We start from the raw sequence: 26,115 nt of genomic DNA, 5'->3' as shown, positions 1-26,115 counted from the left end.
CTCCTGATTGGAGAGCAGCGTACTCGGCGTGTGGGCAGCCGAGTTAGGATTGGCAGAGGAGGACTATAAAGGAGGAGAGAGACGGCATGCACCAGGAACATCTATGGGGAACATCTAAGGGAACCCGTGCAGCCCCCGAGAAGGCCGGCCGGCGGTGTGCCACTCCCCTGCGGAAGTGGGGAATGCGGCCAGGGGGAACCGCCCTTCCACGGAGGTGGAAGGGATAGTAGCCAACCCGGGAAGAACCAGCAGCAAACCCGGGGAGGGCCGAGCAGACGAAAGAACAGCGCAGGGTCTTATGTCGTTCCTCCACGAAGACGGGGAGCGACATAATGGTGCCGTGACTCGGATATGAAGCCTAGGCAGGGTTTAGTGTCGTTCCTCCACGAAGAGGGGGAGCGACATAATGGTGCCGTGACTCGGATAGGAAACCTGACTCGGATAGGAAACCTAGGACGGATAGGAAACTTAGGAGGGAAGAAACGGGAAGAACTGGGAAAATATCGGAGAGAGAGACTAGCAAACAGCCTAGGGAAAAGCCGGACGAAAAAGGAGCCGGAAGAAGCTATTGAAAGCCTAGGCATAGACTCGAAACAGCCTAGGGAAAAGCCGGACGAAAAAGGAGCTGGAAGAAGCTATTGAAAGCCTAGGCATAGACTCGGATACGGACTACGGGGGGAAGCTGGGAGGAATCTCTAAGGTTGAAAGCGAAAGTGAAAGCTAGAACAAACAGACTCGGATGCGGACTGTGGGGAGAGGCCAGGAGAAATGAGGGAGGAATATCGTTGGAGGAAAGCTTGGGGAAACATACCGGGTAGAGAAAAATGTTAGGGAAATTGAAGCTGCAGGGGGCAGGCCGAGGCGGAAACGGAAGCCACTTTGGGGTTCTCAAGTTAGCCCGGGAATAGGGGGCGAAAAGTTGAAACCAGAAGCTGAAACATGAGCCAGATTGGGATCCGTCTGATTAGCCCGGGGAGCAAAGGACGGGAAGCCAAATCATGGGGCGGAGACGTACGCTGGGTTGAATTCGCCAGGCTAGCCCGGGGAACTTAGATTGAATGCTAGTGGCGGACACGTAAGCTACGCTGTGTTACTCGCGGAAGCCGCCGCGTGCAGAGAGAGCACGGGGCGTGAATAGATAGGGAACGGGGCTGGCGTAGGCCGTGGTGCAGACGCGAAGGGCGTGGAGACCGCGGAGCGCGCGAAGCCAAGCCGCGCAAAGCCGGGAAGCCGCGCAGATGAGAGACGCGGGCTGAAGCGGCTCGGCGGGAAAGCCGCGGAGAAATAGCCTCGGGGCGGAGCCTGCCGGCGGGGCGAGGTGCCGGAAAGCCGCAGGGATAAGAGAAACAGAAGTTTAGAAGTAAAGTGAGAAAAATAGGAATGCTGGAAGATAGAAGTAAAATGGGAGAAATAGGAATGCCCAGAGATAGAGAAATAGAGAAATAAAAAGGCCTCCCTACAACACTGCAATGTGAGAGCTTGGATTCGGTCTGCCCGATTAGTGAGGCGATGAGCACCTGGGCGGCTAGCAGCTTATGCGCCGCAGGTCACCGAAGACAGGCGCGTATCAACGCCAAAAATAAAAAGAAAGGGGGATCTGTGGGGAGCAATCCGGACTAGACTAAGTTACTCGAATTAAGACTTATTCTATGCATCTGCTCTCCCACAATATGGCGCTGGGAGAGAAGTAAACAGCTTCTGCACAGCTGCCTCCAGTTCAACTAATAAATTGTAGGACTTGCTCCTGATTGGAGAGCAGCGTACTCGGCGTGTGGGCAGCCGAGTTAGGATTGGCGGAGGAGGACTATAAAGGAGGAGAGAGACGGCATGCACCAGGAACATCTATGGGGAACATCTAAGGGAACCCGTGCAGCCCCCGAGAAGGCCGGCCGGCGGTGTGCCGCTCCCCTGCGGAAGTGGGGAATGCGGCCAGGGGGAACTGCCCTTCCACGGAGGTGGAAGGGATAGTAGCCAACCCGGGAAGAACCAGCAGCAAACCCGGGGAGGGCCGAGCAGACGAAAGAACAGCGCAGGGTCTTATGTCGTTCCTCCACGAAGACGGGGAGCGACATAATGGTGCCGTGACTCGGATATGAAGCCTAGGCAGGGTTTAGTGTCGTTCCTCCACGAAGAGGGGGAGCGACAGATCCGAAGCCAGGAGCCAGGTGTTTCCTCCTGCGGGTGCAGGGCCCAAGCACTTGGGCCATCCTCCACTGCTCTCCCGGGCCACAGCAGAGAGCTGGACTGGAAGAGGAGCAACCGGGACTAGAACCTGGTGCCCATATATGATGCCAGTGCCACAGGTGGAGGATTAGCCTAACACACCACAGCACCGGCCCAACACACTGGTTGCTTTTAACGGCTTCACTTCTAAGTGGCAAAACTAAAAGCTGCGGTTTTCTTCTGCACTGCAGGGGGTGGTTTGGGTTGTGTGGGTGAGGTTGCGGGGAGGTGCTGGGGACCTCTGCTCCTTACTGGCTACCTCCGTGCCCACACCAGTATGTGCTCAGTAAGTGCTTGCCTTACCTGTCACTTCACAAGCACTGAGGTACTGTAATTGGAGACGTCATTTATCCATCCTGTACCTGTCACCGTTAAAATGATAAAATGAGGCTAACTTTTTGCACATTCTTCTGTTTCTGATTTTTTTTAAAGTAAAATCTCCTGCTGTTCGGTCAAAAAGACAAAAAAGGTGTTTTTGTGATGGCAGCCCTGTTGATCCACCTTCCCACTCCTGCCAAGAAAAAACAAGGGAGAGTCTTCCTATGGTGAGTGAAATTCTTCCATTATTTAGCAAGAAAATGCCCTTCTTTGAGCCAGCCAGCTACTGGCCCGGCAGAATGCTTTCCATTTCAAGGGCACACAGGTTGAAAGTGTTTGTTTTCATAAGAAGATAAGATGGCCTGAGTGGAGCTGTGCTGTGTGGGTAACTCTCAGTCATCTGTGTGGAGTGCAGAGCTACGGATGAGCTGCCGTCCCTTGTCTAGCATGAGTTGCTTGGCTGTTTCTTGTCCCAGAGACACTACTGTTGTCATAGCTCCCAGTCCCTCCCTCCAAGAGCATGTGAGCTGTGCAGTGCACAGAAAGGAACCCTCATCTACCTGTCCCGGCTCCTACATAGTTGATAATACAGTTTGCTGTGAAACCTACCATGTAACAGTAGACATTTACAAAAATAACATAGCCGATACTCTGTAAGATGCATCTTGATGGATAAATTAATCCTTAGTTGGACACAAACTCCATAAGCAAGGTAGCCTTCTCAATAAAATACCATTGTGAGTACGTTTCAGCCAGTGTTGGCCAAGGCAGATTATATCTACAATGTGGGCCATGCAGAAAGATTTAACCTGTAGCTGGAGGCTTTGTAACCCTTGACCTCACTTTTACAACCTTAAGACAGTCCCTATATAAAGAGGTTTTTGGATTTTTTGGTGGTGGTTTTGACTATTGATATTTTATAGTTCCATTTTGATCCATTTAATAAATTATAGCAGTAAGGTTGCATTACCAAATAAGTAGGTAGTTTTTGTACTGTGCATTTTCCATATCCCTTGTGAGCACCAAGGTAACATTTCAGACGTACTTCTGAAGACCTTGAGAACTGAAACATGATAAAATGAAAGTGTATGGGGAGTGTTTGAGAGGGTAGATCAGCTGTCAGTCCACCAGTCACCTGTTATTCGGCAACAGCTTTGTGCCCAGTGCTGGGGAAAGCAAACATAAATAGAAAGCCTGCACCCACCTGCAGGACCCTCATATCTTGAGAAAATGTGGAAGGCATTACATGTATTACTGCTAATTTGTATAGCCCTGAAATTCTTAAGTAGTCCTGAAAAAAGAGAAATCAGTATGGACTGGTCACAAGTTTTGGGTGTAGGATGTGCTAGCAGTAACAATAGGCAATACCTGTTGAGTTCTCACTTAGTGCTGGTGTCGTCCACAACTGGGGAGAGATGTGGGCAAAGGGAATCGCCGGCATTCCAGGCAGGAAGATGCGTGCCGACAACTCAAAGCTGGGGAGTTAAATCTCCTCTGTGAGTTTTTGAAAGAGCAGTGTTTTCTTTCTGCGACTATGTGTGAGATTCTAATAACACAAAGTCTAAGAGTTGTCTAGTTGAATATATGTGAATCTTTAATATTATGTGCCAAGTGGCTTATTTTTTCTTCCATGCCTATGATTTTTCAAAAAGATTTTATTTATGGGGCCGGCGCCGTGGCTCACTTGGTTAATCCTCTGCCTGCGGTGCCGGCATCCCATATGGGCGCCGGGTTCTAGTCCCGGTTGCTCCTCTTTCAGTCCAGCTCTCTGCTGTGGCTCGGGACGGCAGTGGAGGATGGCCCAAGTGCTTGGGCCCCTGCACCCGCCTGGGAGACCAGGAAGAAGCACCTGGCTCCTGGCTTTGGATGGGCACAGTTGCTGGCCGTAGCGGCCATTTGGGGAGTGAACCAATGGAAGGAAGAACTTTCTGTCTGTCTCTCTCTCTCTCACTGTCTATAACTCTGCCTGTCAAATAAAAAATAAATAAATAAATATTTTATTTATTTGTAAAGCAGAGTTGCAGGGGGTGGGAGGGGCCGGAAAGATCTTCCATCCACTGGTTCACTCCCCAAATGGCTACAATGGCTGGAGATGGGCCAAGCTGAAGCCAGGAGCCAGGAGCTTCTTTCTGGTCTCCCACCTGGGTACAGGGGCCCAAGGACATCTTCCATTGCTCTCCCAGGTGCATTAGCAGGGAACTGGATAGGAAGTGAAGCAACTGGGACATGAACTGGCATCATCATATGGGGTGCCTGCCCCACCAGGTAGTGGCCCCACCTGCTACACCAGAGCACCAGCCCCTCTATGCCTGTTATTTAAACAGAAGTTAGTAAGAAGTTATGATTACCTTATATGGTTTCTACTCTTAAATTCTGTTTTCCCCAGGGATCTACTGCATAAATCAAGACATAGTTAAACCTACTTGTTTTCAGATCTGCTTATTAGTTAAGGTTACACAAAGCATGAGAACATTTGAGCATGTTTTTAGCAGCATTGTATTTACTGCTTTATTTTGTACTTACTCTTCAGAGAGCACACTGCCTCTTGTAATGAATTTTCTACTGTTGTATCTGACAGCATCAGACCATCAGTGCCATTCTACAGGACATAGAGGAAAAACAGGAAATGCTATTGGAGTTTGAAATCAGAAACCACGAAGATGCAGGTAAATATGTGTTCTTACTCAGTGTGATTATTTGGGACATCCAAGACACCACTGCCTCATTTTCTTCTTAAGGTGCATGTTTATTTCAAAGCTGAAAAAGTGATTTTTTAAAAAAGTGATTTTTTTAAAAATGTGAGAATCTTTAAAATGCCAGGAACTATTATTAAAAGTCAATGATACAAACCGGCGCCACGGCTTAATAGGCTAATCCTCCACCTAGCGGCGCCGGCACACCGGGTTCTAGTCCCGGTCGGGGCGCCGGATTCTGTCCCGGCTGCCCCTCTTCCAGTCCAGCTCTCTGCTGTGGCCCTGGAAGGCGGTGGAGGATGGCCCAAGTGCTTGGGCCCTGCACCCCATGGGAGACCAGGAGAAGCACCTGGCTCCTGCCATTGGATCAGCGCGGTGTGCCGGCTGCAGCGCGCCGGCCGTGGCGGCCATTGGAGGGTGAACCAATGGCAAAGGAAGACCTTTCTCTCTGTCTCTCTCTCTCTCACTGTCCACTCTGCCTGTCAAAAAAAAAAAAAAAAAAAAAAAAAAGAAGTCAGTGATACAAACCAGCGACCTGTGTAATTATTGACAGGGATGCTTCTAGATGCAAGGTATAGGCCTAAGTAATTTGAGAGACATTCAGGTCCATGTAGAGACAAGCTACTGCTGTGACAGGCTTAGGTGAAAGACACGACTGAAAGCATTAGGTGGTAAAGACGGGTCAGGTTGTGTTGCTCTGTGGCTCCTCCTCATTTAGCTGTGGTGACTCAAAAATAGATCAGAAGACTGTGCAGGGGGTGGACAGAGAAAATGCTCCTGCTTTTTAGATGAGCTGCACATCTGCCTGGTGGATGCCTTATTGCATGGCTGTCTTCCTATTTGCAAAAACACTAATGATTCAAAATAGCAAATTAAACTGTGACCCCTGATGTCATAATCTTAATTTCTCAAATCTTAAATGATTACTCACAAACTCAACTGTATTTTCTAGAGTTATTATTTATACAGTGGAAAATACCTCCTGACATACTCAGATCTGTTTTAAAAGTTAGGTGAAAAGTAGTTAGCTAAAGTAAAGTAATTCAAAGTAGTTCATCAGTCCTTTTTTTTTTTTTTTTTTTTTTTTTTTGACAGGCAGAGTGGACAGTGAGAGAGACAGAGAGAAAGGTCTTCCTTTGCCGTTGGTTCACCCTCCAATGGCCGCCGCGGCCAGCGTGCTGCAGCCAGTGCACCGCGCTGATCCAATGGCAGGAGCCAGGTGCTTCCTCCTGGTCTCCCATGGGGTGCAGGGCCCAAGAACCTGGGTCATCCTCCACTGCACTCCCGGGCCACAGCAGAGAGCTGGCCTGGAAGAGGGGCAACCGGGACAGAATCTGGTGCCCCGACCGGGACTAGAACCCAGTGTGCCGGCACCGCTAGTGAGGAACTGTTTGTTCCTCACTTATCATAAGTCAGTGTTTGCATAGTCTTAAAAAAAGTGTTTCCTTCTGATGCAGATAGCTTAGTGCTGAGATATGCACATCCCACACCAGAGTGCCTGAGTGTGACTTCTGTCTGGCCCCTGACTCCAGCTCTCTGCTCTTGCACACCCTGGGAGACAGTAGTGATGCTCAAGTGGTGGGGTCTCTGCCACCCACACGGGAGATTCGCATTGAATTCCTGGCTTTAGCCTGAACCGGCCCCAGTCGTTACCCGAATTTTCCAAGTGAACCAATGGATGAGTGTTCTCTCTCTCTCTCTCATAAATTAATTATTTTAAAAAATTTTTCTTTAAGTTGTACCTATTCTACTTTTTATCCTCCCTAACATATGCTACAGGTTATGTTTTAAGGGAAATAGTATAACGCATATCCACCAATATGTACAGTTATTATATTTTACTATTTCTAATGCCTCATGCATGTAAGATGATTTTTCCAGGTTTATATTTTTATTATAAAAGGCACATAGACATATATCTAAGCTGCTGTGCCCTGCCATACTTTGGGGTGTTTGTTTCCAGGCCTCTCCTTGGCACCAGTACAGCCTTTAAAGCAGTACTGGTATAGCCATAAATTCTAGTGGTCACAGAACATCAGATCCAAATACATTTCACAATTTACTAAATTTTTCCCTTTTAGTTGAACACTTATATTATCTCTAATTTACTGCTAGTATCTTAATATCATGTAGCTTTTTCCTAAACTTATGATTAAGTTAGAATTTTTGGGACCAGTTATATGAACACTTAAAAACCTGTTGATTTATGTTGACAAAATGATTTCCTAAGCTATTATATACTTCATTTCATTAACACATATTAGTGTCTGTTTTTGTGTACACTGCTAGTAACATCAGTGTTTTCATTTAAAATAAACTTACTAGTTTGATAAGAAAATTTACCTCACATTTGTGTTCCTGTTGCTGAATATTGCTGATATTTTTCAGTGCTTTGACTTCCTAATTTGTGAGTTGACTGTTCCTAATCTTCGTCTATTCATTGGTGGGAGCCCACTTATAGAATGCAGTTATTGGGCCTCTTCCACCATGCCGGCTTCAAAGTGCTTTTTCAGCCACTTGACTGGCTTTTTATTTGTAATGTATATTAGTTTGTGCTTATGTATATACATCTGCAAATTCTATATAATAAAATTCTACCAGCCTTTTTCTTTTGTTGTTTGAATGCTTCTGAGATTAGTAAACCTTTATTCTACCCCCAGGTTTTAAAATTTTTGTTCTAACTGATACATTGACTGGTCATGATCTGTTAATTTGTGTTTCACTGCCTTTTAAGGGAGGAAAAGAAAGGCCGTGGGTCCTGGTGTTCTTGGCTGGTGACTGAACTGTGATGCAGTTGGCTCTGCTGCTTTTTGGCAGGTGTCTAAACTCGGTCTCTGAAAGCTATTTTCTGAGACTTCCGAAGTGTGGACACTGGAACACCCATGTTGTGGGCAGTGTACATGGCCCTTTCCTGGGCCCGCTCAGTCTCCACCTTTTCTTTCTACATAGTCACCCTCAGGTGGAAGCCCTCCTGGTGCAGCTTCACACCAGGTCTTCAGGACTGCCGCACCTTGTGCCCACTGTTAGGAGAAGGGAGTTACACCCCAACCCAGCAGCGGCCTTCTCCTAACCTTGCTGTGGAATCATCTCGTTCTTCGTGGGATTGACTTACGGATGTGCAGGAGGAACGCAGATACCCATGTCCTCTAAACAGTCCGCAGTCACCTCTGTGGAGTCTGTTATGTCCTCTGTACAGTCTTTAGAGGAGCTGTCCCAGTTCTGATCCAGCTCCCCGCCAGTGCAACTGGAAAAGCAGCAGAGGATGACTCAAGCATTTGGGCACCTGATACCCATGCAGGAGACCCAGAAGGAGTTTCAGGCCCCTGGCTTTGACCCAGCCCAGTTCTGGCTATTGCTGCCAATTTAGAAGTGAACCAGCACTTGGAAGATCGATCGATCCCCCACCCCCCGCCTTTCAAATAAAATTTTTAAAAAGATTTATTGTTTATTTATTTAGAAAATAAAATGTGGGGTGCCACATTTTCTTCTCAGAAATCTGTTCCAGGCCAGCGCCGCGGCTCACTAGGCTAATCCTCCACCTGCGGTGCCAGCACCCCGAGTTCTAGTCCCAGTTGGGGTGCCGGATTCTGTCCTGGTTGCTCCTCTTCCAGGCCAGCTCTCTGCTGTGGCCCGGGAGTGCAGTGGAGGATGGCCTAGGTCCTTGGGCCCTGCACCCCATGGGAGACCAGGAGGAAGCAGCTGGCTCCTGACTTTGGATCGGCATAGTGCGCCTGCCTTAGCGGCCACTTTGAGGGTGAACCAACGGAAAAAGGAAGACCTTTCTCTCTCTCTCTCTCTCACTGGCTAACTCTGCCTGTCTTAAAAAAAAAGAAAATAAAAAAGAAAATCAGACTTACAGAGAGAGAGAGGAAGAGACAGAGACAGAAGTGTGTTCTGTCCACAGGCTCACTCTCCACATGGCCACAATGGCCAGGGCTGGGCCTGGCTGAAGCCACGAGCCAGGAACTTCTTCCTGGTCTCCTATTAGCTGCAAGGGCCCAAGGACTTGGGCCATTCTTTGCTGCTTTTCCCAGGCCATTAGCACGGAGCTGGATTGGAAGTGGGGCAGCCGGGACACGAACCCATGCCCATATAGATGCCAGCATTGAAGATGGTGGCTTTACGTGTTACGCCACAGCACTGGCCTCTCATAAATTTTCTAAAAATCTCAAAAAATAATGGGCCTGGCACTGTGTCATAGCAGATAAAGCTATGGGTGCCGGTTTGTGTCCTGGATGTTTCACTTCTGATCCAGTTCCCTGCTAATGAGTGTGGGGAATCCCACAGGAATCTCAAAAAGAGTCACAGATCACCGCTTACCTGGAAAGGAGATGAACTGTGGAAACACAGTAAAACACTGAGTTAAGAAGTACCACGAGCCACAAAATAAAAGTAAAGTGGAGTTATCAGTCAGGAGCTGAGGCAATGCCTAACGGCTGTTAGGGAGACACTCCTAATCATACCAGGCAGACATCTCTGGTCAGTCAGGTAACAGTGCACTACGGGCAATACCCTCCTACCCACGCTGACGGGACAGTTCAAACATAAGCAAGGAGGAAACGGCATTGATTGGACAAGTTGGAGAACAGCAAGCTGGAGAACTGCCAAAAATGAGGATAAAAAGGGAACCCTTGCACCACTCTTCATCCTCTCGGGGATCATGGCCCGGTGTGTGTGAACCTCTGGATCTCCACACATCCGGAGCTGAAGTGGCAGCCTGCTACTGTGCACGGAGCAGGTAGCAGCACAAGCCGACCTGCAGAGCTGTCCCTGAGCTGTAACCTCACTGTCTGTGTGAGTGTGTGTCTGTGAGTGTGTGTGTGTGTGTGTGTGCGTGGCCCAGTGCAAGTGAACCTCTGGATCTCCTCGCATTTGGAGTCGAAGAGCCAGCCTGCAGGCTTTTGCTACGTGGCACAAGGCAACGACGGGATCAAGAGGCCAGTGGAGCTGCTGTGTTGCTGTCCTGCCGTGTGTCTGACCAGCCAAGATGCCGTCTCACCGCCTGGCCTGGAGTCATTATCAGCCTGCTGCCAGACCTGACCCCGAAGCCGGACCAGGCCTCTCAGCAGGGGACCTCTCCAACTTCTCGCCTGGCCGTCCGCCTGGGAACGTTGAGCCTACTGCCCAGAGTGACGGCCTTCCCACAACTTCCTGCCTGTAAGTGACTGATCCGAGATCCGCCTCTGCCAAGACATGGAGCTCTGGACCTTGAACACTGACACTCTTTTCCGTGACCGTCATACGAGCCTTGAAAACACAGCTTTTACAAATAGTGTTAGTCATGTGTAATACATGCTTTGACCCTATGTTTTGACCCTATGCGAGGTATCTGTAAATAATGCTGGAGACCTTGATGTACATATGCTATTATAATTAGATAACCCTTAAAATTACTTTAACACTGTATACTGTGATCTATGGATTAATGAATAAGTTCAAGTAGTATTATTGATATTGAGTCCTCTAGTCATTAAGGAAATAGTGTTACTCTGATAAATATTTTTTTTTACAGATCAGTTTAGTATGCATTAAGTAAAGATTTCAACAGTTTGCACCCCCATAGAAACACAAAGTGAAATATACTGTTTGAGTACTCGTTATAGCATTAAATCTCAATGTACAGCACATTAAGGACAGAGATCCTACATGAGGAGTAAGTGCACAGTGACTCCTGTTGTTGACTTTACAAATTGACACTCCTGTCTATGGCATCAGTAATCTCCCTATGCTCCAGTCATGAGTTTCCAAGGCTATGGAAGCCCTCTGAGTTCTCCAACTCTTATCTTGTTTAGACAAGGTCATAGTCAAAGTGGAGGTTCTCTCCTCCCTTCAGAGAAAGGTACCTCCTTCTTTGAAGACCTGTTCTTTCCACTGGGATCTCACTCAGAGATCTTTTTGCCAGAGTGTCTTGGCTTTCCATGCCTGAAATACTCTCATGGGCTTTTCAGCCAGAGCCGAATGGCTTTAGGGCTGATTCTGAGGCCAGAGTGCTGTTTAGGACATCTGCCATTCTATGAGTCTGCTGAGTATCTCGCTTCCCATGTTGGATCACTCTCCCCTTTATTTATTCTATCGGTTAGTGTTAGCAGGTACTAGACTTGTTTATGTGCTCCCTTTGACTCTTAGTCCTTTCATTATGATCAATTGTGAACTGAAATTGATCACTTGGAATAGTGAGATGGCATTGGTACATGCCACCTTGATGGGATTGAATTGGAATCCCCTGGTATGTTTCTAACTCTACCATTTGGGGCAAGTCAGCTTGAGCATGTCCCAAGTTATACATCTCTTCCCTCTCTTATTCCCACTCTTATGTTTAACAGGGATCACATTTCAGTTAATTTTCAACACTTAAGAATAACTGTGTGATAATTACAGAATTAAACCAGTCATATTAAGTAGAACAGACAAAAAAAATACTAAAAGGGATAAAGTATTAAGTTGTTCATTAACAGTCAGGGCTATGCTGATCAAGTCACCGTTTCTCATAGTGTCCATTTCACTTCAGGAGGTTTCCTTTTTGGTGTTGTCAGTTGTCACTGATCAGGGAGAACATATGGTATTTGTCCCTTTGGGACTGGCTTACTTCACTCAGCATGATGTGTTCCAGATTCCTCCATTTTGTTGCAAATGACTGGATTTCGTTGTTTCTTACTGTAGTATAGTATTCTAAAGAGTACATATCCCATAATTTCCCAGGTTTCCCGAGCTTTGTCAAGTGGGGCAGCAGAATTAGAATTTAGTCAAGCCTGGCTCTTTCTGGGTACGGTGGGTGTATAGTGTTTGTACCTATACACCTCAGAGAATTCCCATGTTGTAACATAATTAAATAGTCTTAATGATTTTTGTTTTTAATTTGAGAAGCATGTTGACAGAGAAACAGAGAGCTCCCATCTTTTGATTCACACCTCATACACCCTCAATGGCTGGGCTTGCGTCAGGAGCTAGCAACTCATTCCAAGTCTCCCACGAGGATGGCAGGGACCCAGCTGCTTGAGCCGTCTCTCTGCCTTCCAGGGGTGTGTTGTCAGGAAGCTGGAATCGGGAACTGGAGCCTGATATCAAACCTAGGTACTCCAGTATGGAACACGGGCAGCGTGACCACCAGGCCAAATGCCCAGCCTTTAATTAAGTCTTGATTTAGGTTTCAGGGTCAGTAATACTGGAGAGGCGAGTAGAGAATAATGATATTTTTTAAAATTAACACTAGAGTGTGGCTGACTGTAATGTGTGACGTTAACTGTTTTATCTGCTTCTAGAACAGTACATTGAAAAGATGCTGCAGATCAAAGAGGTTGTGGATAATGTGCTTGCCAAACAGAAGGCAGAAAGAGATGATCTGGCGAAAAAGTACAGGTGAGTGAAGCAGGAGTGCTTCAGAGTTTCTGGAATTTACCCGTTTTTGGCTTTAATAGTTAGGCCTGGAATTCCTTAGGAATACAAACATTGCTTAAGATTAAAAAAATGATTTTATGAGGTTTTCTAAGGACATTTTGGATGTAAATACGAAAGATTCCTATCTGTGTTTTCCCCCTGAAGTTACCAGACAGGAGGAAGCCTGGCTGGTGTCCTCCCATTAGAGGAGGGATGGTTATCAGGGAGAAGGGGCAGGGTGTTTGAAGTGCAGATACTGGGCTGCACCGGGAAGGTTATTGAGATGACTTTGAGATGCAGATGCTGGTCCTAAATGTCAGTTCATTAGGCCTTTGTCACATACACATAAGCTCATTTCTGACTTCCTACCTAAAATAATCACCATGGGGAATTATACTTCCCAGAAAGATATTTTTGTATTTTATTACTTGAAATACTCAGAAAAGAACTTTTTAATATGTGAAAAAAGTTGTCTATAAATTCTATGAAAGTCTGTCTGACCACAAGTCCCACAGGTAAACTTCTTTCCTTAACGCACTGGAGTTTTCCACTTTAACTTTCTACTCTTGATGCTGAAGGCTTTCCTTCCGAGCAGGGGATTGTGCCTTGCTTCTCCCCAGCGCACAGCCCTGGGAGCTGCATCGTGACCAGGCAGGGCTGTGTCTTCTCCCCCTTTCTCAGAACAGTGTTCTGTGACTTTTTCTTCCTTGGGCACTGTTCTATATTTTCATAGACTTAGCTATATATTCCCCTGTTCTTTATTCACATTTTAAGTTTCCAAATATTTCCTTTTCTTTTTAAAAAATTTTATTTATTTATTTGAAAGGCAGAGAGAATGAGAGAGAGAGAAAGAGATTGAGATTCATCTTCTGTCTGCCAGTTCACTCCCTAGATGATTGCACGGGCCAGGGTGGTCCAGGCTGAAGCCAGGAGTCAGAGCTCCATCTGGTCTCCATCTTTGGTGGTAGGGCCCAAGTACGTGGGCCATCTTCTGCTGCCTTTCCCAGGTGTGTTAACAAGGAGCTGGATTGGAAGTGGTACAGGCAGGATTCAGCAGAACTCCAGTATGGGATACTAGCGTTGCAAGTGGCAGCTTTACTCACTGTTCCACAATGCCAAATATTTCCTTCATGTTCTTGCTTAATAATCATTTGACGTCTATTTATATTCAGTTTTTTTCTGAATTTAGTTAAACATCAGTTCTTTTATTTTTACTTATTAATCTACTCTCTTATACCCACTTTGCCTCTCTCCCTCGTGAATAGTTTCGTAAGTTCTTTTCTGTTTCCTGGCTTGCCTCTTGTCGTTACTGAGTAAGTCAGTGTACTTTCTAGGGGCCTTGGACAGGCTAGCTTCAGCTTTCCTCTGGTGCCCCATGGCTGACATTATACCTGGAATTCTAGAAAGCTCTTGATCTCTGGGGTTTCAGGTTGCTGTTAGGCTTTGAATCTTGGTTTGAGCACTGTAAAGAGAGCATTTTTTCTTTTTTGGAGCTCTTTGTTTTATATAGGTTTTTTTTAAGGATTTATTTATTTATTTGAAAGTCAGAGGTATATATAGAGAGAGACAGAGGCAGACACAAAGAGAGAGATCTTCCATGTACTGGTTCACTCCCCAAATGGCCACAATGTCTGAAGCTGGGCCGATTGGAAGCCAGGAGCCAGCAGCTTCTTCCGGGTGTCCCATGTGGGTGCAGGGGCCCAAGGACATCAGCTGTCTTCCGCTGTTTTTGCAGCACATTAGTGTGGAGCTGGATTAGATGTGGAGCATCTGGGATGAGAACCGGCGCCTTTATGGGATGCTGGCACTAGAGGTGGTGGTTTTACCCGCTATGCCACAACACTGGCCCCTTCATGTAGTTTAAAGTGTTCTAGTATTCCCTTTTTTTTCTTTCTCCTCTATCCAGCTTCTTGCATGCTACAAGTTGCTTGCTAATCTAATTTTTTAATTTAATTTTTTCTTGTTGATTTTTTCACTTGTATATACTTCCTTTAACACACAGTCTACATGGAATTTAGTAACAATAAACTTTCATAGGAAAGTGAGATATTTGTACAGTTTTGTCTTAAAATCTCAGATCTTTTTAAAAAGATTTTATTTAGGCCGGCGCCGCGGCTCACTAGGCTAATCCTCCGCCTAGTGGCGCCGGCACACCGGGTTCTAGTCCCGGTTGGGGCGCCGGATTCTGTCCTGGTTGTCCCTCTTCCAGGCCAGCTCTCTGCTGTGGCCAGGGAGTGCAGTGGAGGATGGCCCAGGTGCTTGGGCCCTGCACCCCATGGAAGACCAGGAAAAGCACCTGGCTCCTGGCTCCTGCCTTCGGATCAGCGCGGTGCGCCGGCCGCAGTGGCCATTGGAGGGTGAACCAAAGGCAAAGGAAGACCTTTCTCTCTGTCTCTGTCTCTCACTGTCCACTCTGCCTGTCAAAAAATAAAAAAAAAAATAAAAATAAAAAAAAGATTTTATTTATTTATTTGAAAGGCAGAGTTGCAGAGGCAGAGAGAGAGAGAGAGAGAGGTCTTCTATCCACTGTTTGACTCCACAAATGGCCAGGACGGCTGCGGCTGCACCAATTGAAGCCAGGAGCCAGGAGCTTCTTCTGGGTCTCCCATGTGGTGCAGGGGCTGAAGCACTTGGGCCATCCTCTACTGCTTTCTCAGGCATAGCTGAGAGCTGGATTGGAAGCCGGGACTCAAACCAGTGCCCATATGGGATGCCAGCACTGTAGGCAGCGCCTTAGCCGACTGTGCCACAGCTCTGCCAGCAAAATATCAGATCTTAAAATGGGGTCTAGGGACTTCTGGGGATCCCTGAGACCATTTCAGGAGTGTTGAATATATTGTTACAACATTATTAAAGATGCTTTTTGCTCTCATTCTCTAATGGGTGTACAGTGAATTTTCCAGAGGCTACATGATGTGTGATGATATCATTACTCTTAAGGCTAAGAGAATGAATGATTCTATATTCTTGCTTTTAAAAATTTGTTTTAATTTCTAAAGCAGTTGATGTTGATAGATATGATCTGTCTGTACAAAATCTCATTGAGCTCCTCAGTAATTCTTTGAGTATAAATAGGTCTCAAGGCCTAGAAGTCTGAGAACCACTGGAAACAAAGTGTCCAATATCCTGCTGTCATAGCCACAGAGGTGTGGGGCTGTGAGCTGTTTCCTCCTCCTTCCTCCTCGAGATTTTGAGGATTGGGTTATACCCTGGATGGCACTTGTCTGGGTAGGCCCCCTGGCCTTGGAAGTATCTCAGTGCAGGCTGGCGTTTCTCAGATCCTGCTGAAGTCATGCTTTTCCACAAAGCAGTCTTGTCCCTGCTGAGCTAAGGAACATGAGTAGAATTTACTCCCAAATTTTATTTCCTAATACACTTTCCCACTGAAGCAGGGGCCTGTCCTCTGCCCTCAGCTGCTGCCTTCCAACAAAAGACTAGTAGCTATCTAAGTAAATGACCCGAATTCTACTTCCTGTAGGCTGTGTCTCACAGCTGCCCAGTAATGGCATGAATATAAATCTGAACGACCACACGGTCACTGCCTGAACGAGGGCAGAGTCAGCTTGAGTGAGGGGCTCAGTTTCCTTTCAGAGGTGATGGGTCGTGCAGGAAGATCTGTTGTGGGCTAGTTTGGGCCTAAATTAATTTTCCAGACTCTTGCCTTTCACTCAGAGAATTCCAAGTACAGGTACAAACATGGCATGTAGTGTGATAAACTTTATTTGCAAAGTAAGAAAAAAAATCCCGAGCACATTAGGGCTTTATTTAGGGAGAGTAGGCTAAGGAAAGGGAATTACCATACGCTGCTCTCCTTGTCCGGAGTCCACAGGGAGGAGACTGTTCTGCCTGGCTTTTTAGGAGTGTTTACGTGGTCCCACCCCCATGTCCTCGGTGAGAGGAAGTTATTTCCTGGGGAGAAGCCCCTGATTGACAGGTAGGTGAACATGTCAACACAGTGAAGGAGGTGCAGCTTCCAGCTCGTGAACTTAAAATTGTCTGTCTGAGCTTCCCCCATCAGATCTTTGTGTCCTTGGAGCCAATTAGAACTGAGACAGAGTCTCTCTGACATCCTGATGACTTTGGAAAACATTTTCTACTGCTTATGTGTTTTTTCTGCTCTTTGTGCTTCCTCTTGCAGGGTGTCCATAGACTCATTTAAACAGGGAGCTCTGAGAGAACAGCTGACCAATTTGGCCACAAGACAGAAGGACCTTTTAGTTGTGGCAAAAAAACAGAAAAAAATAAGCCTAAAAATTCAGAGCTATAAGAATGATACTTCGTTGTCTGGTCTTGGTTTAAGGAAACCAGCATCGACCTCAGAGATCTCCAGTGAGAGGGACAACCAGGCGCTCACCAGCCTTGAAAACTCGCTGCAGCCTCAGTCAGATGCTCCTGACACTCTCGAAACTGGTGTTGACAGCCAGAATACCAGATTTTGTGCAAATTCAGAGGCAGTGAGAAGAGAAGAAATTTTTGCCAATGAGGTAAATGCTGAACAGAGTGTCAGTGATGGCACCTTGGATATATTGTCAGAGTCCAGACATTCAGATGGCCCTGAGAAGCCTGGGTCACCATCCCAGCCTGTTGCTGCGGTTGCACCACTGGAATCTTCACAAAAAGAAAATGATCTTCCAGAAACTGCAGCCAGCGGGTGTGAGTTCTACAGTGCTCCTGCAGAAGTGGGCACATCACGGATTCCAGAGGCTACCGGCGGACCTGCCCAAAATGATGCCTACCCATCCACTGTTAGGTGGGCTGAAGACCTTTCCACTCGGGAGTCACAACAGGGAAACAAGACAACCACTTTCCAGCAGCCGCCGCGGGCGACATCCAAATCCCTGGCACATCCAGGGGCTGTGGCCTCAGGCGGTGATGTGCAGCTGGCGGGCCCGTCTCTTAAGCCAGCAGCTGCAGCTCCACACACAAATGCCTGCCATATTCCCTCTGGGGCGGGTCAGCAGCATCTCATTAAAAAGCCTGTAAACCACAGCCCAGCTCCCAAAAAGAAGTGTATGCAGATAAAAGATTTGATGTCACTAGGCAGGATTCGTCCAGGAGTTAACATTCTGGAATTCAAAACACAGGTACTAATTTTTTCTCTATACTCATGCAGATTTTGTGGTGGGTAACTGTCGCTGTGGCATAGTGTAGGCATTTGGTTCTGCTAAAGGCAGTGGGGTTTGGCTGGGCTTCTTGAGTGAAGGATTGCACCTGTTGTGTTCTTAGCAAGAGAGACGGTGCTTTTGCAATTGCTCTCATAGGTTTGGTCTTAAACGAGAACTAATCAGTTAGCAGGAAGGATTTAAAAGCAACGTCAGAATAATAAATTCTTGCTGTCTTTGGTTCCTAAGTCTCAAGAATGACTAGTGTGCTGCTATGACTTGGAGTTTGGGTAAATCTGACTTGATTAAAACAGTATCACATTTGCATGAAAGTTCTGGAGGAATCAAGGTTCTGCCAGATACCCCTACAAAAGAGGCTTCCCCTCCCCTCTCCTCCCATTTGCTTTTTGGAAGAGAAATTTAGAATGAGAAGACTCCAGCCCTTGCGCTCTTTGTGGACTATTCCAACAGAAATTCAGACTAACCAGAATTTTATTGCAATGAGCTGTTTTCAGCCCTTCCCATTTCTAGATAATAAGGCCTTTTCTAGCTACTGAGTTTTAGTTATAAGTTAGGAGCAACATATTTTAATTTTAAAGCTCCAGCGTGGAGTTTCATGAACCAATTAGAAGCTTGATCTCAAATCTCTCAGTGTTCCTCTTTCCTTCTCTGTCAACCAAGTTATTGCTAAGTAGTACCTATCTCAGGCTATTACATGCAAACCACTATGAACATTGTTGTGCAAGTTTTGGTACTAGACTTTATTTTTTCTCGTGTAAATACCTAGAAATGGAATGTCTGTATCATATGGTGGGTATACATTTAACTTTTCAACAAATTGCCAGTGTGTTTTTAAAATTTTATGTTCTCATGGGTTGTGTAAAAGTTCTGATCCCTCCATATACCCACTCACACTCAGTAAGTTTTTTTTTAAGATTTATTTATTTTACTTGAAAGTCAGAATTACACAGAGAGAGAAGGAGAGGCAGAGAGAGAGAGAGAGAAAGAGAGGTCTTCCATCCGCTGGTTCACTCCCCAATTGGCTGCAACGGCCGGAGCTGCACCGATCCGAAGCCAGGAGCCAGGAGCTTCTTTTGGGTCTCCCACGTGGGTGCAGGGACCCAAGGACTTGGGCCATCTTCTACTGCTTTCCCAGGCCATAGCAAAGAGCTAGATTGAAAGTGGAGCAGCTGGGTCTTGAACCCATGCCCATATGGGATGCCGGCACTGCAGGCAGCGGCTTTACCTGCTACACCACAGCGCTGGCCCCACTCAGTAGTTTTTAATTTCAGCCATGGTAACATGTAGTGTAGATGCATATGTGTCACATACATATGTGTAGTGATTTACTGTGGTTTTAATTTGTGTATCTAGAATGTTAATGAAGTAGAGCATCTTTTCATGAGCTATTTGCCATCAGTATTCCATGTTTATTATTTGTTGAAGTATCTGTTCAAATGCGTTGCCCCTGTTTTTTATTGGTCCTTTACCAAGCACATATTTTTTTTAATGGGAGGGGAAGCCAGTATAATGGCTAATCTTTATTGGAAAGAAGAAACTTCATAGCACATTTTGATTAAGTTAGTGCAGGGGCTTAGCGGGCCAGCTGGTGAGACACCAACAGCACTTTGTCATCCTCACAGATGCAGCCCACTGCTCACTTGGTAGTGACAGAAGGGACTACATTAGGCCTTCCTTGGTGCCTGAAGCTGCCTTTAGGGGTAGCACATGGCACAGGTCCTGTCCCTTCCATGCAGCCATCATGACCTCCCTCTCCAGCCCGGTGGCCTGTCTCTGTCGGAACACCACCTCCAGAAGCCATGGCGCGCATGGCAGCCACCCCGCTGGGTCTGCGGGCCTTCAGGGCTGAGTAGCCAGCCTTCAGCTCCGAGAAGTCCAAGCCTTACGCCCATGTCCTAAACACATACTTTTCAAATCTTTTTACTAGACCATGATGTGTCTTTTCATTCTCTTAACATTGTCTTTTAAGAATAGAAGGGTTGATTTTGTTAAGTCCAATTATTAATTCTCTCATTATGTTTTGTCATATTTAAGAATATTTGACCCAAGATAACAAGTATTTCTCCTTTTTTATAATTTCAATCCTGCATTTATGGATATGACCCATTTTGAATTGATTTTCATATCTGGTGCAGAGTAGGGAACCCTGTTCATTGTTTGAATTCGAATGTCCAATTTTAGCTGCAGTGTGTGTTGGAAAAGTTGTCTTCTCTCCTTTGAATTGCCTTTACACCCCTACCATGAGTCATTTGTTTATGTATATGCCTGTTTCTGGACTTTCTTTTCTGTTTCATTGATCTGGTTTTTTGCCCGTCTCTATCAGTACTGAACTCTGGTAGGTACTGTAGATAATTTCAGTCTTGACATCAGGTGGCTTTAGTCCTCTAATTATGTTCTTCAAAGTGCTTCAGCTGTTCTAGGTCCTTTGCAATTCCATATGAATTTTAGAATGTTTCTTACTTTGTTTTTTCATATTTTTTCTTTCTGAATTTTATTTGAAAGGCAGTCCAGCAAATGTCTGCCTTGTATAATTGGATCCTGTTTCTTAATCAATTCTAATGGTTTCTGACTTTTGGCTAGGCTGTTTAATTTATTCAAGTGTAATCCTGTTAATATTGTTGGATTTATTTGTGTTGTTTTGCTTTGTGATTTTAATATGCCTCATCTTTCTTTCCTTTGTACTTCCTTTATTGCTTTCTTTTATATTAAGTAAATATTTTCCATTGTTACATTTTAATGACTTTATCACTGTATATTTTGAGTTGTCTGTAGCACTTGCTTAGTATTTAACATACATTCTCACTTAACAGAATCCGCCTGATATGTTTACTATCTTAACTCTAGGGAGAGAAATGTAGTGCCTCACAGCATTGTTCTGCCTCTGTCCTTTCGTGATAATGTCATGTGACTATTATAAAATCAGCCGCATGTCATTCTAATATCACTTTGTAAGATGCTGTGCCTTGTAAAGAACGTGCTGGAAGGGAAGAGGGCACGCCTCAGGGCTGCAGCCCACGCGCTGAGCTGAGAGCCAAGGGCGTAAGCAGCTTTGGCTCAAGCATCACACACTCTCACCTTTGTGACCCAGTTGTCGCGGATTCTGTGTCCGCATTTGCTTCACACCTTTATTTTTTTTTAAGATTTATTTATTTATTTGAAAGTCAGAGTTACACAGAGAGAAGAGAGGCAGAGAGAGAGAGAGATCTTCCATTCAATGGTTCACTCCCCAATTGGCTGCAACGGCTGGAGCTGCGCCGATCTGAAGCCAGGAGCCAGGAGCTGCCTCCGGGTCCCCCACCCGGGTGCAGGGGCCCAAGGATCTGGGCCATCTTCTACTGCTGTCCCAGGCCATAGCAGAGAGCTGGATCAGAAGTGGAACAGCCGGGACTAGAACTGGCGCCCATATGGGATGCCGGCACTTCAGGCCAGAGCATTAACCCTCTACACCACAGTGCCGGCCCCTGCTTCACACCCTTGTGGCCCTTTCTTGAGACTTTGAGTTGTGCATGTGCTTTGTATATTACACATGACTTACGATGGGTCCCATCCTGATAAACCCATCTGAAGTTGAAAATGCATTTAATACACCTGCTCTAGCGAGCATGGTAGTTTATCCTGGCCTACCTTCCATGTGCTCAGAGACTTGGATTAGTGTGTGCAGAAAAGTCATCCAGCACAAATGCTGAATATGTCCTATCATTCACTGAATACTACACTGAAGGTGAGAAGATAGGGCTGTTCTGTTTTGCCAGCCTGGAAAAAGTCAGACTTCAAAGCATAGTTTCTGTGACTGCGTGTTGCTTTCATGCCAGAAATCAATCCTGGAATATTTACATTTGATGTTAGTTCTGAGATAGTTAGGTTTAAATATATCATGTGGTGTTTTGTATTTCTTTCTTCTTTGTTCCCTATTAAATTTTTTCTCTTTTATATCTCCTTTGTTGACTTACTAAGTATTTTTCTTATTTTCTTTGTGCTCTTAGGGCTTGCAATATGTATTTTAACTTATCAGTCCACCTTTAAGTAATATTATACCATGTTACATATACATGTTATATATGTAAAAATGTAAAAACAATGTATTTCCAGTTCTGCTTCTGACCTGTGTTCTCTATTTTACTTTTTCGTAAGTAATAAACATCACACTACGTAAGCAGATTTGAATAACAAAGCAGACTGTCTTTCCAATGTATTCTTTCTGGTGTTCCTCCTGTCTGTGCAGATCCTGGTTGGTTTCCATTTGCTGTCATTTGCTTCTGCCTGGGGGACCACCTTTAACACTTCTGTGCTGGGTGTCTGCTGGTTATGACCCTTTGTCTTTTCAGGTCTGAAAAAGTGTATTTCACCTTAATTTTTAAAGGGATGTTTATTTTTTCATCTGCTCAAATGGCGGAGAGAGAGAGAGAATCTTCCATCTGCTGATTCTCTCCTCGGATGCCAGCAACAGCCAGTGCTGGGCCAGGCCAAAGCCAAGAGCCAGGAACTCCATCTGGGTCTTCCACATGGGTGTCGGGGCCATAAGCACTTGAGCTGTCATCTGCTCCCTCCCAGCAGGCATTAGCAGGGGGCTGAAACAGAAGTGGAGCAGCTGGAACTCGATCCGGCATCCCTAGTGGTGGCTTACCCTGCACCTGCGGTGCCACCTGCTCACCTTTCGTCTTCATTTCAGAAGCCTTCTGCTAAGTAGACTCCTAGGACCTCAGTGATGCTGGTCTGCTGTTTTCTTGCAGGCATTTCCAGGGAGAAATCTGCCATTTCTGACTTCGCTCCTTTCTAAGTAACATAACAGCCTTTCCTCACTCTGGCTACTTTTTAAGATTTTTCTCTTTATCACTGGTTTTAAGCAATTTGTATTATGATGACCATTAGAGTGAGTTTTTTTTTTTTTCATGTTTCTTATGCTTAGGTTGTTGAACTTCTTGGATTTCTAGGTTTTTTTTTTTTTTTTTTTTTTTTTTGACAGGCAGAGTGGACAGTGAGAGAGAGAGACAGAGAGAAAGGTCTTCCTTTTTTGCCGTTGGTTCATCCTCCAATGGCCGCCGCGGCTGGCGCGCTGCGGCCGGCGCACCGCGCTGATCCGGTGGCAGGAGCCAGGATCCAGGTGCTTTTCCTGGTCTCCCATGGGGTGCAGGGCCCAAGCACCTGGGCCATCCTCCACTGCACTCCCTGGCCATAGCAGAGAGCTGGCCTGGAAGAGGGGCAACCGGGACAGAATCCGGCGCCCCGACCGGGACTAGAACCCGGTGTGCCGGCGCCGGTAGGCGGAGGATTAGCCTAGTGAGCCGCGGCGCCGGCCCGATTTCTAGGTTTTCTTTTCCTCAAGTTTTGAAACTTTCAGCCATTGCTTCTTCAAGTATTTTCCTTTCTGCTCCCTCCTTTGTGGACTGAAGTTACACTGATATTAGGAGGCATTCCACGACTCACTGATGCTCTGTTCATTTTTTAAAAATTCTCTTTTCTGTGTTTCATTTTTGTGCAGTCTTAGTGTTATGTCTTTGTATTCACTAATCTTTTTATTTGTAATGTTTAATTTGCTAGCAATCCCGTTCATTATATCCTTTGTCTCATACATGATAATTTTCATCTCTAGAGGTTTGAGTCTCTTTTATATCTTCCACGTAATTTTTTTTTAATTTGAAGGGCAGAGTTAGAGAGAGGGAGAGATAAGGAGAGATCTTCCTTTCACTTATTGACTCCCTGAATGCCCACAACGGCTGGGGCTGTGCCAGGCTGAAGCCAGGAACCTGGAACTCCACACAGACCTCGCATGTGGGTGGCAGGGGCCCAGTTACTTGTACTGTCTCCTGCTGCTTTCTCAGGTGCATTAACAGGGAGCTGGATAGAAAGTGGAGCAGCCAGGACTCAAGCTGGCACTCTGGTATGGGATGCTGGCGCTGCAAGCCCTGGCTTTACCTGCTGTACCACAACACCAGTTCCTAAGTCTTAATTTTTTACTGGATCGCAAACATTATGAAGTTTGCCTTTTGTATTCTTATAAATATTTTGAAATTTTGTTCTATAATGTAGTTAAGTTACTTGGAACCAGTTAGTTTCTTTGGTGTCTTGTTTTTAAGATGTGTGAGGCAGGATTGGAGCAGCGTTAACTTTAGGGCTCAGCATTTTCCACTAGTGCATCAAGGCTCTCAGAGTACCTTCCCAATTCCCCACTGGCTCCGAGGGTTAGTATCCCAGTCTTGCTGTTGGAACGCCCCACTCCCTGCCCTGTGGGAGGCCCAGTGCCTGTACCTCCAGGCCTTTCAAGTGGCTGTGCCTTTGGTGAGTTTCTGCCCACCCGCATGCCATTACTGCTCAGAGGCCACCTCAGGGGAGCCCTCTGATCGTGTACAGAGTTCTCCCTCCTTCCGGCTCTGCCCAGCAGCGTCCTGACCCCTGGCCTCCAGGGCACTGTGCTCTGTCTGCTCAGCTCAGGGAGTCCCCAGCGTCGCCCGGGTTGCCTTTCCCCCTGGTTGGCTGGAATGCCTGCAGGAGGTCAGCTGGGGCACCTGTGGGGCTCACCAAGCTCTGTCTGAGATCACTGTGCTTTGTGTTTGGTGTTTGTGATTATGTTAGAGTGAATGTGGTCGCTATTCATGGCCAGAAGCAGAAGTTCACTTATTGTAGCGATTTTTAATCTCTGTTTTATTTTTCACTTCAGGATTCTACTCACAAAGCCAGCATTTTATTGAGCGGTAAAATTGAAGTAGAAAATGGTCAGATTTATCAAAACCCTGTTAGCTGGATCAAAGATCTGCTGGGTGGCGGCAGTTATGTGACCTGGAATTACGCTTGGAGCAAGGTGGGTGCATCATTCCTCCCTTCCTCCCTCCCTTCTTTCCTTCTGTTTATTTTGTGGTCATTCTTAGGTTTAATTTCCTATTCAAATGGAATGGAATATTTTTTTGGGGGTTGGGGGGGTGGGGGGGATGCTGAGTTTTTGTTGTTGTTGTTGTTGTTTTTAAGAAATCTGAATGTGAATGACCCCAGAGCTGGCTTTGGTCCACATGGGACCCCCTCCACCCTCGCCGAAATCCCCACAATGTGGTCACACAGACTCCCCAGGACTCCCTTCCTTGCTCCTCACCTGGATTCAGAAACTGTGCTGCCCCTTCTCTTTCCCTTTGATCCTGCACAAGGGATTTCAGTCTTTGTGACTCCCTGTAGAAAATTTGGGACCCCTGGTGCATTGATAATTTAGTTAATATGTGTTACTATTATTCTAATGAAGTAAAACATAATATTTCCCTAAATACAAAAGGGACCAGCAAGAGACTTAAGACCCGCAGGAATTCTCCCCCCCTCCTAGCCCCTGCTGTGTGACTTCTGAATTCAGTGTCTTCCTGATGGAAGTTACTTTTTGCTGCATTGTCCATGGTGAACATTTCTGTTGACTAGTTCTGAGGGTGGTTGTACGGATACAGGGCCAGAGGTGGTTGTCAGCCAGAAATGCCATAAACGCAGTCGTGCCGTGCATCAGACGGAGGACAGAGCCACTAGACAGATGACTCACGTCTCCCACCCAGCAGCTGCGTTACTTCGTAGCTTTGCCAAACGAATCCTGTGCTTCTGCCCACAGCATCATTGTCTTCGCTCTCTGCTGTGTCCTCTGGGTGAGAGACAGGACACCAAGCTGTTTCCTGGTTCCACTGGAAGTTGTGTGGTTTTCAATCATGACTACACATTAGAATCGCTTAAGGGGTTTTTAAAAGAATTACCAATGCCTACTGGACCGTAGCCTCATAGCTTCTGATCTAATTGAATGCTTGGATGTCAAAATTTTTTTGTACCCTGGGGCAGGCATTTGGCGGTGTGGTCAAGACTCTGCTTGGGGTACTTGAGTCCCATGTGAAAGTGCCTGGTTTCAAGTCTTGGCGTTGTCCCCAGTTCCAGCTTTCTACAAATGCATACCGTGAGCGGCCAGAGGTGGTAGCTCAAGTTGGGTCCTTACCACTTACGTGGAGACTGGACTTCAGTTCCTGGCTCCTGATTTTGGCTTGGCCCGGCTCTGGCTGTTGCTAGCATTTGGGATGTGAACCAGTGGTTGAGAGATAATCCCTCTGTCACTCAGTCTCCCTCTATGTTTGCCTTTTAAGTAAAAGAAATAAGTAAAAATTTGAAACATTTTGCATCAAAATAAACTTATCTTAGAATTCCCTTTTCTGTGAACTTTTTGAAGTGTCCTTGTGGTTTGGTTGGGGACCAGATGATAGCATTTTAGAAGCTTTCCAAGTGGTTCTCTCGAGAATCATCCTCGATCTAAGTCAGCTGAATCCACCTCTCTGAACCTGCATTCTTGTGTATAAAATAAGGGCTAGATGGGAATTTTAAATTTTATTTTACTTATTTGAAAGGTAGAGAGTTACAGAGAGCAGGGGAGAGAGAGAGAG

General features: G+C 46.0%; 1 protein-coding gene across 6 annotated transcripts in view; it reads left to right on the top strand.

Moving 5' to 3' along the window:
* ANKRD31 (ankyrin repeat domain 31) overlaps window positions 1-26,115 on the top strand; it is a 160,871-nt gene that overhangs the window by 118,664 nt on the left and 16,092 nt on the right. For 5 of the 6 annotated variants that reach the window (XM_051838690.3, XM_051838691.3, XM_051838687.3 and 2 more), the window contains 5 exons: window positions 2,656-2,768; window positions 5,120-5,207; window positions 12,494-12,590; window positions 16,747-17,692; window positions 24,387-24,527. In XM_051838690.3, the coding sequence (XP_051694650.3) occupies window positions 2,656-2,768; window positions 5,120-5,207; window positions 12,494-12,590; window positions 16,747-17,692; window positions 24,387-24,527 (1,385 nt within the window). The remainder of the gene's footprint in view (window positions 1-2,655; window positions 2,769-5,119; window positions 5,208-12,493; window positions 12,591-16,746; window positions 17,693-24,386; window positions 24,528-26,115) is intronic. The other variant, XM_070056272.2, reaches the window with a different exon arrangement.

The sequence above is a fragment of the Oryctolagus cuniculus genome, chromosome 14, assembly GCF_051225735.1.
Source record: "Oryctolagus cuniculus isolate XC-2025 breed Fujian yellow rabbit chromosome 14, ASM5122573v1, whole genome shotgun sequence".
Taxonomy (NCBI): Eukaryota; Metazoa; Chordata; class Mammalia; order Lagomorpha; family Leporidae; genus Oryctolagus; species Oryctolagus cuniculus.
This window is presented reverse-complemented; position numbering and strand designations above follow the sequence as displayed.